The 20,704-nt window shown below is 42.5% G+C and overlaps 1 protein-coding gene across 6 annotated transcripts in view; it reads right to left on the minus strand.

Annotated features, from left to right (window-relative positions):
- ZNF236 (zinc finger protein 236) overlaps window positions 1–20,704 on the minus strand; it is a 229,328-nt gene that overhangs the window by 104,545 nt on the left and 104,079 nt on the right. For 5 of the 6 annotated variants that reach the window (XM_085877114.1, XM_085877113.1, XM_085877112.1 and 2 more), the window contains one exon: window positions 3,478–3,666. The exons of the other annotated variant lie outside the window; for it this stretch is intronic. In XM_085877114.1, the coding sequence (XP_085733240.1) occupies window positions 3,478–3,666 (189 nt within the window). The remainder of the gene's footprint in view (window positions 1–3,477; window positions 3,667–20,704) is intronic. 6 annotated transcript variants of the gene reach the window in all.

Raw genomic sequence — 20,704 nt, forward strand, 5'->3', positions numbered from 1 at the left:
GTGCCAAGTTATAATGTATGATATGCATTTGGGATAAAATAATACTTTGCAACTGCATATTCACCAAGGTGCACAAAAACAAAATATGACCCAACTTAAAAAACATGGTTTCACTTCAATGCATATTATCCTGCAGAAAATTGGGTACAGGTTGTTGTAGAGGTCGTGCAAGCTTGGTGAAACCAATGTATCGCTCTAGTTTTGGGGAAAAAGCCGTCAGCAAGTGGCAAGAGTTCCTATCGTCCTACGATTCAACCAGTTTGTGTTACATTTTGAGTGGTCTAACTAAAGGAGGGGTGGCAGCTGGCATCCTAAATTACTGTCTTACAAAACCAAAAGTGAAAGATTTGACAAAGTCAAACTCATACGCCTGCCTCCGAACACAACAGCTAAAACACAGCCGAGGGATGTTAGAGTCTTCATAAACATGAAGCAGTTATACTGAAAATATATCATCTCAAAGCACGTCCGTTGATTAAACAAAAATTTCGAATTTAAACTTTATCTACTCGAATCCCTGTTAATTATTCACAAAGCTCAAGACCGTTTCTGCCAATACAATGCAGAATTGCAGATCAACGCAGCAAAAGGTGCTTGAACTTTAGTCATACCCAACTTAAGTCAAAGATGCTGAAATTTCGAGAACCAGTGGGTGCTCCCATCCAGAGGACAAAATAGGCAATAATATGGTGGGAGTGCCCGTCTCAGGCCACCTTCAATAGGCAATGTGCTGCGGCACATTCTTGAAAATGCACTTTATAATTTTTGTGATTTTTGAAAGAATTTTATTCATCACAACAAATCATACATCATTGTTCACGTGATTAGGCCATCCCCGCACAGTGGAAGATGGTGTTTTGCAATCACTTGTGTCTGTGCGGGCTACAACTTTTTTTTTCTTTTTTTTAAACCATTTGAGCTTTTGTCAGCAAATTTTCAACAAAGCGTTATTATGAGAATATGGAGAAGACAAATAAAGAATTTTGTTGAAATAATTTTCATTTTTATCATTGTTGTTGTTATGATTGTTCGACCCTTTTTTGCTCTTGTTTTTTTTGTACATTTTCTTATTCTCATCACCCACTTGACTGATTCACAAAAATTTCAGGGAAGGAGCAACTCCTCTTGGAAAATATTTAATTATTATTGTGATATCATATGTCATGTGATGTAGCAACCGTCTTTGATTAAACGCAAAAAAAAATTAAGCATTATATCTTTGAAACTGCTGATCTGAGAAAATTGAAACTTGGCACATCTCATTCTCCTCCAAATGGAGAATGAGGGATTGCAAGGATGATGTTATCGGTGAAGTGGTTGATCAGCCATGAATGTTTTAATCGAAATCCTTGCTTACCATTGAGATTCAATGTGTTTATCTAGGCCGTAACATTTTTATAAATTGAGCTTTTGTCATCAAATCTTTAACAAACCTTTATTATGAGATTATAGAGAATGCCAATTCATAAAATGTACAATTTTTTTTAAACTGTCGTTTTCGTCAAGCTTAGTTCGAGTGCAAAGCAGACGACGACAGGCTTTGCATTTTCAGATGCTTCCGAGTTCACTTTTTATTCATGCCTGAAGATCTTTGGACATTTGTTTTCGTATGCTAAGGACTCTCTTTTCTTTTGCTCTTGCTTGTCGCTTTTGCTTAGCCTTTGCAGCCAATCTTTCATCTTGAATGGCGTATTTGATGGTTCTTCCCATTTTATTGGAGGAGAAAAAAAAATATGATTTTGCACTTACAACGAATGAAATAACTTATTTCTTAATGACACAGATAGCCGCTTCGTGTCTGAGGCGTCAAAGAAACGTAAAATTGTCAAGTGTAGCACAGCGATCAATGTAGTAATCACCAACAAGGACCTGATACTTTAGATCCACCACCTTTTGGTGGTATGAGGGATAGATCTGTGCAATACGAAAGCTGAATATTGAACGGTTTTTGGAAATATGTCACGTACACGAGCCAAGTTACCGAGATGGTTGCAATGGCAACAAAATTCAGCCAATCACAGCCATAATCTAATCAGGTTGAGATAATGTCATGAGGAATAGATATCTGCAATGTGAAAGCTAAACGTTCGATGATTTTTGAAATATCAAGTACAAAAAGTACAAGGAAGAATGATCGGTCGGTCGGTCGGACGGAGCTCATTTAAATGTCTCCAACATCGTTGGTGGGGCGGGGGACAATTTTGTAATCATGGCTGTTGTCGGTGGAAGAATTGAATGTAGCACAATCAGTCATGAGGTGAGGAAAGCATGGGATAAAGACACCACACCAGTTCGATGGACCGTTGCTTACTGATGCAGATATATGCGATAACACCCAATTGATCAGTACTGCGACCAATCGACAACTGAATAAAAGTGACAGAGCGACAGCCACACAACCTCTATTTATTACTTCCACCATCGAAGGTGGACGGATGTTATGTTTTTCCCCATGTCTGTCTGTCTGTCTGTCTGTGAACAGGGTATCTCAAAAAGTTATGGACAGATTTGGACAAAACTTGGTGGACAAGTTGGGTATGAAAAAGACAAATTGATTCGATTTTGGTGAAGATCTGAATCTGGATACAAGAATTCTTAGTGATTCTTCACCATTGAGAGATTGGGCCAAAAAGGATATATCGCACAATATCTCAAAAAGTTGTGGACAAGTTACGACAAAACTCGGTGGACGTGTTGGTTAGGTGACGATAAGCCGATTTGATTTTGGTTCAGGTCAGGATCGAGATCCGGCCTCCCAGTGGGATAAAAAATGTAAACCGTTTCATCAAAATTGTGTGTTTGGTTCAAGCGATCATGACTGAAGTGTTTACAGACTGACTGACTGCCTGACTCACTCACTCACCTCTAGACCCTGCTCGATCGCATAAGCTCACCTGATTAAAATCCAGGTGAGCTTCAAATGACTACAATTACATTACCATCTAAAAAGGTTTCAACAAACCCTTCTTGGACAACTCGGCCTTCGCACAAGTCCAAATAATTTCGTGGCTACAGGTATATGCACTTAAGCCAAGAAGTTCAGCATCTACATAATTTATCAGATACTCCCTTCAGTGAAGTTGGGACCAGTTTCTCTTCCTGAGAAAAACGCATTCAAATGTCATGTAAAAATACATGGCCAAAAAAAACCAAGTTGGAAAAAAAAAATTAAGTTCGGAGGGGGGGGGGGAAATGTGGAAAGATTTATCCCACTTCCCCAAACACTCATCTTGCATTACTACTCAAATGCAGATAATTGAGTGTTGATCAATCATCCTCCATGTATCCCAACTCAACTTGCATTTCACGTCAGGTATTTTTTTTTTTTTGGTCGACAGACATTGAATGCGGAGTTTTGCAAAATCCACGGTGCAATGTCTGTGGATTTTATTGGCGTGCACTTCCTAAAAAAATAGAAAAATAATAAACCGTGCAAACGATCAGTGTGACAACAGTGTGAAAAGATCCAAGGATTACCATCTTCGACTGAAACATCCTGATGTGCACCGCGGATGTGCTTTTTGCAGAGAGGCATTGACCTGAACCTTTGCTCACAGAAGGGGCACTTGAATGGCTGGCCTTTCGTGTGCATGGTCATGTGGCGCGTGAGGCTTATGTTGGTGGTGAACGAAGACCCACAAACGTTGCATTTGTAAATCTTCTCGCCTGCAAAATGACAAAGTGCTGATGGTTCAGCGACTGGACAAATGTTTGCACAGATGCAATGTATTCAGTTATTTCATTCATAATGCTGCATTTACAATTTGTATTTTTGTTGTTTTCACTTATACTGAGCACTCCAAAAATTTTTAATTGAAAATCATCCACACAATTAAATGGCATTTTCTCCACTCTTGTGATGTTTCACAACACCAGTTGAAGGATTGCACTTCCAGTTCATGCCGGTGTTTCATTAATTGTTATTCTGGCTTGGATTGGCTGATGGAGGGCTTCCAGCTATACAGCTATGAAGCTTTAAGTTATGCTCAGGTATAGAGTTTCATGAAGGAAGATCAAAGAGAGAGAAATTTGGGATGGAGGGGGGGTTGGAGGGTTAAGTGGGAGGGAGGCATTTATGTTGATGTGAATGAAGCCAGCTGAAGAAAGCAAGATGATGGGATGTGCGAGAGAAAGAGTTGACATGAGACATCAACAGTTGTCTTGTTCTAATAAAGAGATAGCGTTCAGAGCGTCCAAGTGCTGGGAGATTTCAATAATTACTTTGGACTGATCATTCTCAGGGTCGCTAATTTTATTTTTTTGGAGGAAGCTGTTGTGGAGGGGGGGGGGGAAGAGGAATTATTGTTTGTAAGTGGGGAGTGGGTAGTTGTGTGTGTATAGGCGTTTGCGTGTGCACGTTTGCACACATGTGCATGCATGCGTGAAAAAATGAAGAGTTTGCGTTGTTGACATGATTGCTGTCAACCAAGTTTCATCCGAATCCATCCACAACTTTTTTGATATATAATGCTATATTTTACTTTAGCCCCATCTCTCAATAGTGAAGGACTGATGTGTCCACTTAAAAAAATTATCATGTTCGGATCCGGATTCGGATCTTCACGAAAATTGAATCAACTCTTCCTTGTCACGCACCCAACGTGTCCACCAAGTTTCATGGGAATCCGTCCACAACTTTTGGAGATATCGTGCTCGATATCAATTTTGGCCCAATCTCTCAATGGTGAAGAATCACTTAAATAATTCTAGTTGCCAGATCTGGATCTGGATCTTCACCAAAGTCTAATCAGTTCATTCTTGTCACACACCCAACCTGTCCACAAAATTTAATCCGGATCCGTCCCCAACTTTTTGAGATACCCCAAGAACAAACAAACAAACAAATAAAAATGGCCCATAGGGCCAGGACTTGAGGAAATTCATCCAGTCAAAGATACTCCCCTCCTACGTCCGTGTTTGAAATTTGAAAGGAATCCGTTTAGATTTGGCGGAGACATTAATTTTTGAAAATCAGCCCATGCTAAAAGATACGGATTTTCGCGATTTTCAGGAATTTTTCCTGACCTTGACCTTTGACATGCCAAAAATTATAGGGTTCTATTCTGGTGGCCAATAAGTCCATTGGTGAAGTTCCATGACATTCCGACTCGAAATGTGACCTGCAGAGCGAGACGTACACACACACACACACACACACACACACACACACACACACACACACACACACACACACACACACACACACACACACACACACACACACACACACACACACACTGAACCGACCAACATACTTGACAAAATCGTAGATTTCGTCAAGTAACAAATGAAATTGCTCGTTGAGCAAGGAATTTCTGGAATAACTTCGTCATATCTCCATGATCTCTGAAAAAAACAAAAACCTGGAAATCAATTTGGTTCTCATAAGTCGACAGTGCTACTGTTTAATGAGTTATAGCACTTAGTTTGGTCATGATCATAACTTGGAAGTCAATTGGACTTGAAATGGCATTTTTATCGCAATTTGAAAGTTTTTACCCGACCCCCCCTGACATTCGACCTCCGACCGCGAAGAAGGGTGTTGGTGTGACACCCCAATGAGACATATGGTTGGATGCAGAATTGGAAGATGCACATTTTGGATTTGGTTTGAAGTCGATACAACCATTTTAGCGGACGTTATTGCGAAAATAAGAATTTCGGTTTTTCGGTGACCTTGACCTTGACCTTTGACCTAGATTCACCAAAAAACGACACGTGTCTAAGTTGGACCATGGCAGACGTCTGTACCCAGTTTGGTCATGATCGCTGAAACGGTGTGGCTGCTTCAGGGTAAACAAACACACAAACAAACAGACAGACAGACAGACAGAGACACACACACAACCGACCAACATAATTGCCGAAATCCAAAGGATTCCGGCAATTAACAAGAAGAGACAATTAACAAGAAGCACGAGACTTGCAAAATCCATAAAACAAATTTGACCTCAAAAATAATTGGTTGGTTGAATTTTGTGACCTGATCTGCTCCTCTTCAAATTTCAAGTCAATGAGATGAAAATTGAGGATTTTAGAAATACCATCTTAGTTGTTGACCTTGGCCATATGTTGACCTTTTGGTCCATGTTGACCTCAAAACTAATTGTTGGTTGAATTCAGTGACCTGAATTATAAATCCTCTTCAAATTCCAAGTCAATCAGATGAAAAGTGAGGATTTTAGAAATAACACCTTTGTTGTTGACCTTTGGCCGATGTTGACCTTTTGACCTCAAAACAATAGGCTTCTTCCTTATGACAAACTCTACTATGTGGTGAAGTTTCGTGAAGATTGGCTTAAAATTGTGACCTGTTGGCGATAAACAGACAGACAGACAAACAGACAGACAAACAAAATAACAAAATCGACTGACCAATAGGCTTGAAAAAAAAAATCTTCGAGTTTGCAAGTAACAAACAAACAGAAGGGGGTGAAAACATCACTTCCTTCACCTTCGGTGGCGGAGGTAATTACTGGAAGGACATGACTCGTCACCAGAACAAATATGCAATGCAGACGAGACAGGCCTATTCTGATGGTGTTTGTTTTCCTCTACACTTACTGGTGCTGGTGAAATAAGTGCGTCGGGATTGAACCGAAATAAAGATCGAGTGACTGTGCTCACCTGTGCTAATGCCGCAGGGACTCATCGAGTGAAACTTTCGTGATTGGTGAATCGAAATCGGCCAAGAGCGTTTAAAGGCCAAACACATTTACCAGTTGAATACAAAGCACAAAGTAACGCTCGAATGGACAAGAAATTTTTCCATCATTGGTTCCATCACAAATTTGTACCTGGTGTTCAAGAACATTTTCTAAATTCTGATGAAGATTATTTTGGGGATTAAATGTGCGACATAGGAAGAAAAAAAAAACACCACAGCAGCCATGATAAAGAATGCCCTCTCCGTAAACCCATTGCGGAAGCTTGGTGATGATGATATACAAGATTGGATTGAAGTGGACAAACAAGATGAGGTGATGCATGTTTTAAGTGATTCTGAACTTGAAGACAGTGCACTTCATCCACAGAAACCAAGAGAAAGTGACAAAGAATCAGAAAATGATGATGTTCGCGAAGGAGGAAAAAAACAATAACATGAGCTAATGCTGCTTCAGCATTCGATACTTTAATCCGATTCGCAGAGAAGCAGCCACGTTATTCAGCACAGGAAGTTATGCAGTTGCAAATATTGCACTCCACTTTTATGCAAAAAAGGCAGAAGTCAGCAAAGCAAATAGATATCCAGGACTTATTCACATACCCCAAGGAAGTGTAACAAGACCTTCCACCATCTGCAGTGTAAACCAACACTCGGTTGGCAAGTACCCATATCATGTACCGTTTTTACTGTAGTCATTATTTTGAAAATGTAATACCTTACCCTGCATTCATCTGTACGTCTCAGTGTGTGGTATGTAATGTGGTGTTGGGATGTGTGTGTGTGTGTGTGTGTGTGTGTGTGTGTGTGTGTGTGTGTGTGTGTGTGTGTGTGTCATGATGCGTGGCATGATGTATGTGTGTGTGAAGTTTGTGGAGGCGGAGAAGGGGGTGGGGGTAGGGGGGGGGAAGCAGCTCTACGATGAGCCTCAAACTGTAAAAATAAATAAATAAATAACTGTTCTGCATCTAACTCTTGACGAACCAGCACCTCTCAAATCCAGCAGGTGGTAGACAAAAAAAAAACCTTTACCTGTATAACTTCTTGTTTGTGCAAGTACAGCGAAACTGGAGGCTTTTGGAAGTACCAACAAGGTGATTTGTGTTCTACAGGATTGAAATATACAATTTAATTTAAATAAAACAAGTTAAAAAAAAAAAAAAACAGACATAAAATGTTATAACCCCTGTTGTTTTTGTAATTTTGCTGTTCGGAGTTAAAGGGCTAGCCACTATTTATGTACAACTAAAATGGCCACCAATCTACCAGTCGGCCATCTTTCATCAGATCACAAAATAAAGTGAGGGGCACATGTATACTGTCATGTACTGTGCTTTTGACAAGTTTCAACAAGATCGGTAAATGCATGTCCGAAAAATGGTTGAGCACGTGTTCGACACCGGGTTTTTTTTTTTACATTTTCCTCTATCTCGAACACTTTGCCCGTGGCGCCCCCTTCAAGTTTGTTTTTAACGCTGATTTCATCAAAGTATGGATAATCTGAGGAGTGTGAAATGCCATATAGCCTAAATGACGTTATATTGTTCCTGGAATGTTCCAGAGGAAGTTTTGCACCAAAGGTCATAATCCTTGACTTTTGACCTTTGAAGGCCACAAAAGTCAAATTTTCAAAGTTGTGGGAATCGAACCGGGTTTTCGACCTTCTTCGATGAACTAACTCCAATAAGCTATAGTGTTGCGAATCTGGAAGCCATGAGCACACAGACATTCAGGTTCCTATAGCTTAGTTATTTCGATAAGTATGCGTTTCGAGTTAGAATCCATCCCCTAGTCTAATGGGTGAATAAATGTAAATGCACTGTAAAGTTATTTTAATAGTCAGGTTTTCTTTTATTAAACAACACCAACGATAACACCAACGACAACGCCAACGATAACAACACCAACGATAACACCAAGGATAACAATACCAACGATAACACCAACGATAACAACACCAAGAAATGGATGCGACAGCCCCCACCCAACGCTGAGCGAACTGGATTCCATTCCCTAATATGGACATTAATTGGCTCGCTTGGGGGGACTCCAATAAATGGGATGCGACAGCCCCCACCGACGGCGAACGAGTCACGCCGGAAGCGAGCCGTGCCCGAGAGGGATAAGAAGGGAAGAGATAGACAGAGATTGGTTCTTCTTCTTCTTGGTTCTTGTTCGTGGGTCTTGTTCGCTCTGTTCTGGTTCGGGTCTTTTGCTCTTCTTGATTGGTGATTGTTCGGAAGGTGGTTGGTGGTTCTTCGGGGGAAATCGACGCAGCGGATTGGGAAGGATCGGTGCCTAGTCTCGCCAGCGCATATTCCGGAGCGAGAGGGGATCCGCCGGAGCTTGGGAAGCTGATCCTGGCTCGCGGTGGTTGGATTCAGCTCGCCCTCGCTGGTGCCCGGTCCGAACAGCTCGAAGACCACACGAGGCAGACAGGTCCAAGGCAGAATCTGGTCTTCAGCTTGTCCTTTCCATCCGAGCTGGAGGCCTTAATAAAGGCCATTTTTGGTCCGATTCTTTGGGTGTGTGCGTATGCGTGTTTGTGGCACCAGTATAGTAAGTAGTGAATTGTTAAGTGCCTTGCTGTACATACGTGCTTATTAATATTCGGTTTAGCTCTGCCCTTATGTGCTCCCCTCATCCCCAATTGTGAATAAATACCCCCGATTGTTGAATGTTTCAGCTCGTTCACGTCTATTCTTTCATTGGCTTCGCGTGCTGCGTGTTGGAAAATTAGCCAGGCCGTTGCCGTTGTAACAGGATATTTGGGACCGACGGATCTCGGCGATCAAACCGCTCGGATCACACACGGAACGAGTACGCCAAGCTGTTCGTTCCGTACGGGAGTCGTCGAGGGTGAATTTCCCCGGAAGGTTGGACCACGTGGGTATTTAGGTAAATTGAAATTGGCAATCGACCCGACCCCACGTGGTCTGCATATTGGCGAACTTCGGTCCAAAAAGGGACCCGTACTTTTCCGGAGTTTTCCGAAGAAGTACGATCTAAATTCCGGGCGATCGGTTGAGCCGACTCTGCAGCTCCATCTTACGGTCGTGCTCGCGGCCGACACCCGGCCCCGCAACAATAGCACGTATCCTGTTTCCTTATTTTAATGTCCACAACATTGTTTTGTGACCTTTCGAGGTTATGCAAAAGTCAAATTTTGAAAGTTGTTGAACGAAACCAGGTTTTCGACATTTTGCAGCTAATAACCTGTCGCCCGTACCATATCATGTTGATAATTTTCATAACTTGGTCAAAAATTATCACATTGTCTCATCCTTGATTTCTGAAACAATCCACATCGTCAAATACCGCTCGTGAACCATTGTAGTCTTCAGACGTTTTTTTTAATTTTTTTTTTTTACTATTTTCTACATTGTAGAATCATAATGAAAACATCAAAATTATGAAATAACACATATGGAATTATGAAGCAACCAAAAAAAAGTGTTGAATTAAAGTAGATTTTCTATTTTAGATTCTTCAAAGTAGCCACCAGGATGACAGCTTTGCACACTCTTTGCATTCTCTCAACCAGCTTCATGAGGTAGCCACATGAGGTAGCCAAAGTTGTTTCCAGCAACAAGGCATGTTTTGCCAATTACATCAGTGAATACATTGCAGATCATGCAGGGGAGTACATCCCACATGATAAATGTATTATTTTGGCAGGGGGATTTACTGATGGAAAACTTGTGAAGACTGTGACCTCAACAGGCGTGACATACTTGGAGAGCCTCTACTCCAACCAAGAGGAAGTAGACATGAGGATGATTTTCCATGCGTGCAGTCTCTCCCAGGGCAATGGTCGCCTAATTATCCGCTGTGATGATACTGATGTCCTGGTCCTTCTCGTGTACTACTAAAGCAGAGGACAGCTAACTGACCAAGTATTCATGTATGCTGGACATTCTGGTAAGGAGTGGTACATCCCAGTTCATTAAATTGTGGACCAACTTGTTCCGACAGTTTGTGGTAGCCTCCCTGCTGCTCACGCCTTGACAGGATGTGATACGATGTGTTCAATGAACAGGATTGCCAAGAAGACTGCCCACTCCAAACTTGTCAAAAACATTGACAGTCTCGCAGATTTGACAACCTATCATGAGAATGAGGGGAACGTTGCACAGGTGTTTGAATTGTTGCTGTACGGAAAGAAGGGAAAAGATGTCCAAACTCGAGATGAGATGCGCTACCTTATGGCAACGACGGACAAAGCAGCTTCAATGTTTCTGCCCATGGAAGATGCTTTCAAACAGCATGTCCTAGGTGTGCTAAGTACCAGACTAGGATCTGGTGTGACAGTCATATTGCGAACCATGAGGAAACTCAACCAGTTGGTCATGGCTGGAGTGCTTGTGATGATGGAGGCATCACACCGCCCATGTTCTCAAAGCCACCGGCTCCAGTCGAGGTGCGAGACCTCACTCACTTGAACTGCAAAGATAAGGACTGATCCAATGGAAGGAAGTGTCCTTGTCAGCTTGCTGGACTTGATTGTATTGATGCCTGTTCATGCACAGTGTCAAAATCAAAATAACACACCAGCAGGACAGGATGAAAATGAGATTGACACGGAGACACAGGCACCAATTTTGGACACTGTCGCAAACCAGGGGTAGCAAGCCACACTGTATCAATTTTGCCTCCTCAGTGTCAGTTTTGCATCACTGGGGTATGCAGGATAAGGAATAGAAGTTGGTCTGACACCGATACAATATCTGTTAGGGGTAGGATTTGGGACGATTTGTCCGACGCTACCAAAAGTCACGAGCTTTTCAGTTTTGATACCCGACATCCTCAATTTACATTGTAATCCAATTTAAACTGACGATCGGTACTCTCACTGTGTAAAATGAATTAAGGTGCTAATATGAACCCAGGATGTGTTGCGATATCTTTGCTGTGAAGAAATGTGATTTTGTTTTTTTCAACTAGCACAAGAATAAAAGAATATCACATTAAATCGATATACCATATGTATTTTTGTTGGTTTCGGGGGTAATTGTGAGGAATTACAAGATCATGACATCATTACACCTTAAATTTTATTTCAAGGAAAAAAAAAAAAGTGATGTCACCATTGAAATATTTGGCAACAAAAACAATGATAATCATTGACAACACAGTTATTTTTTTAAATACAATGTCGAGGATCTTATGAGAGCTGACACACAAAACATACAAGGGGAGCAGGAGACGAGAGGCGTGGGAGAGGGAAGGACAAAACAGTGGGGACCAGAGACATGAGGAGATCTGTGGACGGGAGAGGGATGGGGTGGGGTACACAGGGTAAGCAAGATGGACACTCCAGGGACTTTTCAGGTCCTTACACGACAGGGACTTTCAGGAAGGAAAGCAGGGAATTTGAAGGAGGTGCATTTGGGGTGGATTAGCTGGGGGTAGAAAAGATCAAGATTTAAGATGGGGGAAGATAAGAGATGGTGGTGAACAGCTGTTTTGAAGACCTGGAGGGAAGAGTGAGATTGAAGAGTGTGGGAGTTTGTTCCAGAGGTGGGAAAAAGAGGAATGAAAGAGTGAAGGTGAGCAGTGATCCTTGATTTTGGTAGTTTTACCAGAAGGGGATTTGCTGGTGAAAATTGAGCGTGAGCACCCTGCAGAAATATGGGGGGGGGGGACATATCTCAGACAGAGCAGGTGAGGCGAGGCCGGAGAGGATACGGACGAAGACAGAAAAACTACAGACCTGCCTGTGGTGAGAGAGTGAGAGACCCAATGACTCGCCCTCATCGTGGGAGATACCAATGATCCGAAATGCCTTGGTTTCGACAGCGTGAAGCCGAGAAAGGTGAGGCGGGAACACCAGCCCAGAGGGGAGAGCGGTTCTCCATCAGGCTGTGAACAAAAGCTTTGTTTGTGGTCAGGAGCTCAGGTGTGCCGAGGAGGACTTTGCATGCCAGAGGATGCATTTGGAGGCCAGCTTGGAAATGTGGCTTTTCCAGGAAAGATCATGTCAGATAGTGAGACCCAGAAGCTTGAATGAAAGGACTTCTTGAAGAGGATTGTTGAGACAGAAGTTAGTTGAGGGGGAGGGGAGAGGGGGTGTTTCCCCACACCACAAGAGCCCAGACGTTCCATTCGGAGAGAGATAGTGAGAGTGTGAGATCTGTCAGGATTGAAAGACATGTTCCACATGTTGGGCCAGCTTGTGATTTTATCCAGATCTGCAGAGAGTGAAGAAGCTACTGCTTGCCGATCTGAGGGATGACAGATGGTACGGCAGAGGGTGGAGTCATCAGCAAAGAGATAAAGAGGATTTTCCAGAGTCAGTGTTTGGCATTTAAAGTTTGAAATTCCAAATTTTAAAAAAGACAATTACTGGATGACATCATAATGACATCAATAACATCGAATGGAGGAGTTTAATTGAAAATTTGATGGCATTGAATTCCTTGACCTCAAACACATTTAGTTTGTTTTACAATGTAATTAAATCTTCTCTTCTTACTTTTTCGGCTGCTCCCGTTAGGGGTCGCCACAGCGGATCATCCATATGATCCGCATTGTGATTTAGCACATGTTTTACACCGGATGCCCTTCCTGACGCAACCCTGGTCGCCTCTTACAACACAGGGATCTGGTACACCTATTTTAACCGGGGTATGCACCGGCCCAGTACACTGGGACTCATTTCGCCGACCTCGGAAGGATGACAGGCTGAGTCAACCCCCTGGTGTTATACGACTTGGTATATACACATACATACACATATATATGTGTATATATACATACAAATATATGCATACATATACACACACATATGCAGTTTATATATATATATATATATATATATATATATATATATATATATATATATATATATACATACATACATATATATACATACATATATATATATATATATATATATATATATATATATATATATATATATATATATATATATATATATATATATATATATATTGTTCATCTTTCGGCTGCTCCCGTTAGGGGTCGCCACAGCAGATCATCCGTTATGATCCGCATACTGATTTGGCACAGGTTTTACGCCGGATGCCCTTCCTGACGCAACCCTGGTCGCCTCTTACGACACAGGGATCAGGATTTGGGTTTCGCTATGATTCCGGGCTGCTCTACACCCTGCCCAGTGCAGAGCCCCCGTCCTCAAGCGATCCTCCAACCCAAGCCTCCGAGTAGCCGGATTACAGGCGCACGCCACTACGCCCGGTATATATATATATATATATATATATATATATATATATATATATATATATATATATATATATATATATATATATATATATATATATATATTCAGTGGCCCAACGGGGCTTGAACTCAGGACTTTTTGGGTCCCAAGCCGCTGCCCTAACCACTGTGTCAACACCAGGCTATTTACAAGGTAATTACATGACATCATAAAAAACAGTTCCAGTTATCCAATCTTTTGGAACATAACTCTAAAAAAGTAAAAAAAGAAAGCCCAGACGGTGCTTTGGTAAAAGTTTTTTTTTAATGGTACTTTGTCCGTGGAACAACCCCATCATCAAGCCACCGACAAATAGAAAAGAAAAGAAAAAAACAACGAAAGAGCAGCCTTTGAACAAACACTGAGCCGTGACACCCTTTTATGATCCCTTCCTTATCCCTTTGCCTCATCATAAAAACAACGCTGTTCTTCCATCCTTTGAACGTTTGTGGCATGTTCGGTGTTTTTGCTTCGTACCCCTCTTTTTAGACCCTGGTGTTGGCTTAGTGGTTCGGGTGGTGGCTTGGGATACTAGGGTCCTGAGTTCAAGCCCCGTTTTTACCGCTGAATTAACACCAGGGGGTTGACTCAGCCTGTCATCCTTCTGAGGTCGGCGAAATGAGTACCGGTGTGGCAGCCAAAAGGCTGCACACGAAGGGAAGGGGCATCAACGGATTGATTAAACCTGGCATTGGTGTGGCGCAGGCATGATGGGCCGAATGGCCTCCTTCTGCATGTAATTTCTTTGTAATCCTTGTAGTGTGTTTAAACCTAACCGAGGCCAAATAATTTGGGTCTTGTGATATTGCATCGACCAGTTGAAATATTTTATGACCGCAGCCCTTAAAAAAAAAAAAAAAAAAAAAAAAAAAAAAAAAAAAAAAAATCAGGTTTATGGAAAAGGGTCTGATGTTGATAACGTAAAGCAGGAAGTAACAAAAACCCTAACAGTTTACTTTTTGTCTTTCTTAAGGGAGATAGAACGGACAGCTTTCAAGAAAATCAAAGCTCTCAAAATAAACAACATTACAGAATTGTCTGAGGTTATAAAAGCAACTGGAAGAAAAGAAAAGGAATGTGAATCGATAACAAGTTCACTGTGACCACATTACAACAGTAACAAGAAGGTGTAGAGCATGGGAGAAGGTCGAGTGTTCGGACAACCAAAGCAAATACTATGTTGTATTATTGCGGGCCGGGTATCCGCGATGAGCACGACCGCTATGTGGAGCAGTAAAGTTGGCTCCACCGAACACCCGGAATTCAGATCGTTACCTTCGGATAACTCCGAGGGCTGGGTCCCCAACAGGACCGTGAATCGTCAATAAATCAACAGCGTGGGCAAAGAGTTAATTGCCAAACTTCAAAATACCTAGAGGCCCACGTGGCGAACTACCGAGTATTCACACCTGACAGGGCTCAAACGGGACGAGTCGTTTCCGTGTTGGACCCGTGCATAACCCGAGCTGATGGTTACTGAGGTCTTGTCGGTCAAAATGCACACAACTTCGGCAACAACGGCCTTTTTTTAAAACCCTAGCATGCACCGTGTTAAACCAATGAAGAAAACACAGAAACGAGCTGATACATTCAACAAATGGATATTTATTTACAATAGGTGGGGAAGGAACACATAAAGGGCAGAGTTATCCGATGATAAGAAATGCAGTATGTACAAGGCAAAAAGCACTTAATAGTTCCGACTTAAAGACGGGCCCACAGACAGACGCACACCCAAAAGAAACGAAATGGATCTTCCCGCCTCGTGCGGTCTTCGACGTCCTGGATCGGCGTGACTCGAACCCGCAGCTCAATGCCGCTGCAAGCACTGGGTACGGAGGACAGCGTCGGGCTCCCGCACGCTCCTCCTGCATGCGACGAGCCCAAAGCCAGTGACGAGACGAGAGCCAGAAGACCAGCAGTGACATGAGACCAGAAGACCAGCAGCGACACGAGACCAGAAGACCAGCAGCGACACGAGACCAGAAGACCAGCAGCGACACGAGACCAGAAGACCAGCAGCGACACGAGACCAGAAGACCAGCAGCGACACGAGTCCAGAAGCTGCGACACGAGTCCAGAAGACCAGCAGCGACATGAGACCAGACGACCAGAAGACCCAGCAACACCGCGCCGTCCCGTCTGTTTCTTCTCGCTCGCCGTCGGGGCGGGGGGAATGCGTCTCACCCCTCCGTGCACCTCATTCGCCAGGGAAATCCGTCGTCTCTCCACGATTGGTTGGGGGGCATCGGGGCATCTCGATTCCCCACCCCTCGAAGAGGCTTTGCTTCTCTTGGAGCCCGCTCTGCGGTCTTTGACTGACTTAGGCCACCTCGCTCGCACCTCCACCCCCCCTCCCGGATTGGGCGAGAGACGTCAATTCTTCGTGAACTCCGCCCACGTACGTGCTGACATGCACGCGTGCAATGGTGCCGGTGGAGGATGGTGAGAGGAAGCGAAGGCAGGTGTCATCGGTGTTGTTGTTATTAAAATCCTAACCTCATCTTTCCTAACCTTTATAAAAATAACTTCGCAGCGCATGTTTGTAATTCCTATTAGACACAGGTAGGGGCCCTAAATAGAAACACACACTTATCAAAATAACTAAGCTAACGGGGACGGCTGTCTGTCTGTGTGAACAAGGCTTCCAGATTCGTAACAGTATCTCACCTACAAAATATACAGGAACCTGAGTTTTGAAATGCAAGACGTTTACAAATGCCACCGCAAATCAGTTATTGACAAACTCCCAAATTACATCCTTTTTGCCCATTTTAAGACGACGGAAAAGCTTCGAGAAAAATCAAAGCTCTCAAAAATAAAGAGCATAATTAAATGCAGAATCTTCTCGTATAATGAAAGTGAATAAACACTTGCAATGTCAATCGCTGATGAACTTACAGTGACCACACCATCACGTGTTGGGATCGGAAGCGTTGTAATGATGTTGTTGTGAAATTGGCTCCGAGAATGTTAATAATGTTTAGTATAGTGCAGTTATTTCCTCAATGAATGTCTGGACTAAGCATGAAATAAATGATTGTGATATTAGATATGCGTCGCTGATATTTCAAGTTAGATGACGTACACCTATCCCAGTGTCTGTGTCGAGAATTATCATCCCTTTTGAACCCATTTTTACTGTTTTACCTTCTGTAATCTGTCTTCAATATCCCTTTTTGCATTTGGGTAGGTCCCCCCACACCAAGGTTAGGTGGGAAATTCCATCTCACAAACATGACCTGCAGCACCAGGACCATCGAAGTGCAGGTCGGGGAAGGAGTCCCCCCTCCCCCAGACTGGGCTCTGGGCCAATGGTAAGTGAGAAGGGAGGGGCATGGAGCCGAGTCAATAAAGACGGGGGCGACGCAGGGAGTTCGAGGAGATCGCTTGGAGCTGAGCACAGAAGGCTGTGCCACGACTGCTTGTGGTGAACGCCAGAGTCAAACCCCATAAAAGCCATGCCCTTCTCTCTCTTTCTCCTCTCCATGGCACGGGGCATTCACCCTGCCTGAGCAGCCGGGACTGTGCGGCGACCCATCCTGTATACTCTGTCGGGTTTGGACAAGAACGCTTTCTGTCTTATCGTTCCCACGAGGTCCATCCGAGAGCCCATAAAGACTTCGTTATTTAAGGTCGCCGATCATTTGTTGGGCGCGTATGGTCGGTCGTGGGTAAGGGGATTGAACTGCCATCTATTTATTAAATACTTGTTATTGCTTTCCTTACTTGTGTTCCCTCCCTTGTGTGATCATTAATTATTTATTAAATATACCTGCTTTCAGGGTGAATTCTGGCTGTTGTGGTTGCTTCATTTGGTGATTTAGAAAGACCCGTTAGGGGATTGTTGGCAGCGATTAACGTCGCACACCCAGACCGCGCTATATTACTTCGTGCTTTATTTTCATTCTTCTGAGTCAGAATAAGGAAACGATCAGATCGGATTGATTTGACCTTAAAACATCGCAGAACCCCTGGCAAAATTAAATGTAATGCCCGAGTAAAGGTTCACACCGATGAGTGTAATTTGAGGTGTAGAGAGTGAGTGATTAGAAGAAACACATAGGTAGTGAGATAATTCAGAGATTTGAAAGAAGTGGAGGAAGGAAAGTGAAAGAGAGAAATGGAGGAACACCATCCATGGCAGATGCAAACACTATCATGAGCAGAGAATTAGAAAAGATAGCAATTCGAAATGAGAAAAAAAGAAAGCTTGAGAAGATGGATCAATCGATTGTGTGCTCTGCCTGAAGGTAGGGCCTTGGCTGCTTGGCAAGGGTGATAGTGGATGGGTGCCATTGCATTTCCAGCAGTTAGTCAGGGAAAGAATTTGTAATTTGGCCAGGATGCCGGTGACAGCTCATCGACTCTTGGCAAAGGACAACGTGGGATCTTTAACGTCTACCAACTAATGCTAGTATATAGGACATCTGGCTTAATGTCCATCCGAGGGAGGGCACAAGCAATGATGAATCACCCAACCTGTGCATCACTGGGATGACAGTAAGTCACTTAGTTGGGATTCAAGCTCAGGCTCGACAGCTTCAAGATGAGTGTGTGTACCTCGAGGCCATCCTGCCAGACCTTTGAGAAGATATGGAGGGGGAAAGTTTTTCTTTGCGATCAAACAGAACAGGAAAGAATAAATTTAGAAAGAACAAAGAAGGAATAAAAGAGGGCTCCATTGAAATTAAGATGAGCCACAAGTGAAGGAGTTAATTTTTTTTGCAACTCTTCATTTCTTTTAACATAAGTACTGTGCCAATAACAACATATAGCCTCTGTGTATCCTTGTATCTTTCAAAACATGTATCCTTCATTATTTAATATTCCCATTCAATCTCTCATCTTCCATTGTTTCCCTTTTCCCAGAGCTCATTGATCTGCTCTGTTGCTCTCTTCTAATTTTCTCACTTTTTCTCCCACTCTTCCGATTCCTGTACTTTTTTCAATACAATATACTCTCTTGCTACAAGGTGAGGCCGAAGGATCCCGAATTATTTTGGAACTAACCATTAGGGTGTTTCATATTGCAACTTTTTTGTGCTAGTCAAGTTGGCGACCCGTGCAGCTTTCCAATATGGATAAAAGCCCCACTCGCCGATTTTTAGAACTTTCCTCCCAAAAATGGCCACCGGCGGCTATTTTTTCCAAAATGGCGGCCTTTTTTGCGTTTTGACACAGAAATCGACTCCTACACCTGCTAAAATACGTTAATGTTACTTGATATGTGTATGTTTGTAGATGATTATGATTGCTATGTCTGCGAGCAGTCGGGGACTAGACATTAGGCATCCAATTTGGCGGAAAAATCCAAAATGGTGTCCAAGATGGCCGATTTTTGGCCACTGGAAAGTTGTTCCCTCTGATGTGGGTTCTAATAAGTCTAGTTATTGGTTTTTGGGTGTGCTGAATTCGTTTTTATGCTGTAAATGCAGTATATCTGTCGCAGAGACATCTGTGGGGGTCATGCTCTCGCGTTAAGAAGTTGTTCTTGCAAGTCCGAAGAAGAATTTTGAATATCCTCGCCCTCATTGATATCAGAAAATAACAATTAAATATTCGAAGGTCAAACATGTATTTATTTAACATGTACAGTATATACACGAATTACGAGTATACTCATGCCATAATGAATGTTCTAATCTGAATTCATGTATGCGTGCCTATCAGCCTCGATAATCAATAATATTGGCCATGGCATGGCATACATGGCTGTAGCGACATTTCAAATTAAAATTTCCATAGTTCAAAAACATCAATGTTCACACTTAGCTTTATATAGTTATCTTCATTTTCTGAAGAGTGGATTTCGTGTATACAGCATAATTCTGCCTGTGCCACTCAACCACTTGAAGCAAAGCTTGACTTTGCTGTTCATCCCTTGTTTTGTCTATAAAATCCGAAATCAACTTAATTCCACGCTCTGCAAGGTCGTTAACTACGTGAACATTGTGCACATAGTTTGCGATTTTTTGGTAACCATCACTTTCTGGCCATGTGCTTGCAGGCTCACACATCCATTCTACATCTAGTACATCATATAGTTCAAGAAGATTGAATAACCGCCACGAGTCGTCATCTATGAAACTGCTGAGACACAGGTCACTACTCTCATTCTCATCCACGGCTGGAAATTTTGGCTTTCCTGAGCTGAGTTGATCATGAGGTAGTCTCGGTGTCTGATGCAACAGTTTTGCCATCGTTTCTCGCTCATCTGTGGGCACGTTGGAATCGGCAAAAGCGAAAATTACCAATTGCGGTGTCAAATACCATAGGTGTCGATTCGACTGTCAAATTCATGGATTTGACACGCATACATGAATGAGGCTGATAGGCACGCACACATGAATTCATATTAGAACATTCATTATGGCATTAGAAAACTAGTAATTCATGTCGATTGTACATGTTAAATAAATACATGTTTGACCTTCGAATATTTAATTGTTATTTTCTGATATCAATGAGGGCGAGGATATTCAAAATTCTTCTTCAGACTTGCAAGAACTACTTATTAACGTGAGAGCATGACCCCCGCAGAAGTCTCTGTGACAGATATACTGCATTTTAGAGCACAAAAACGAATTCAGCACACCCAAAAACCTATAACTAGACATATTAGAACCCACATCGGAGGGAACAACTTTCCAGTGGCCAAAAATCGGCCATCTTGGACGCCATTTTGGATTTTTCCGCCATATTGGATGCCTAATGTCTAGTCCCCGACTGCTCGCAGACATAGCAATCATAATCATCTTCAAACATACACATATCAAGTAACATTAACGTATTTT

Source organism: Eptatretus burgeri, chromosome 4, assembly GCF_056783735.1.
Source record: "Eptatretus burgeri isolate ZD-2024b chromosome 4, Ebu_testis_v1, whole genome shotgun sequence".
Taxonomy (NCBI): domain Eukaryota; kingdom Metazoa; phylum Chordata; class Myxini; order Myxiniformes; family Myxinidae; genus Eptatretus; species Eptatretus burgeri.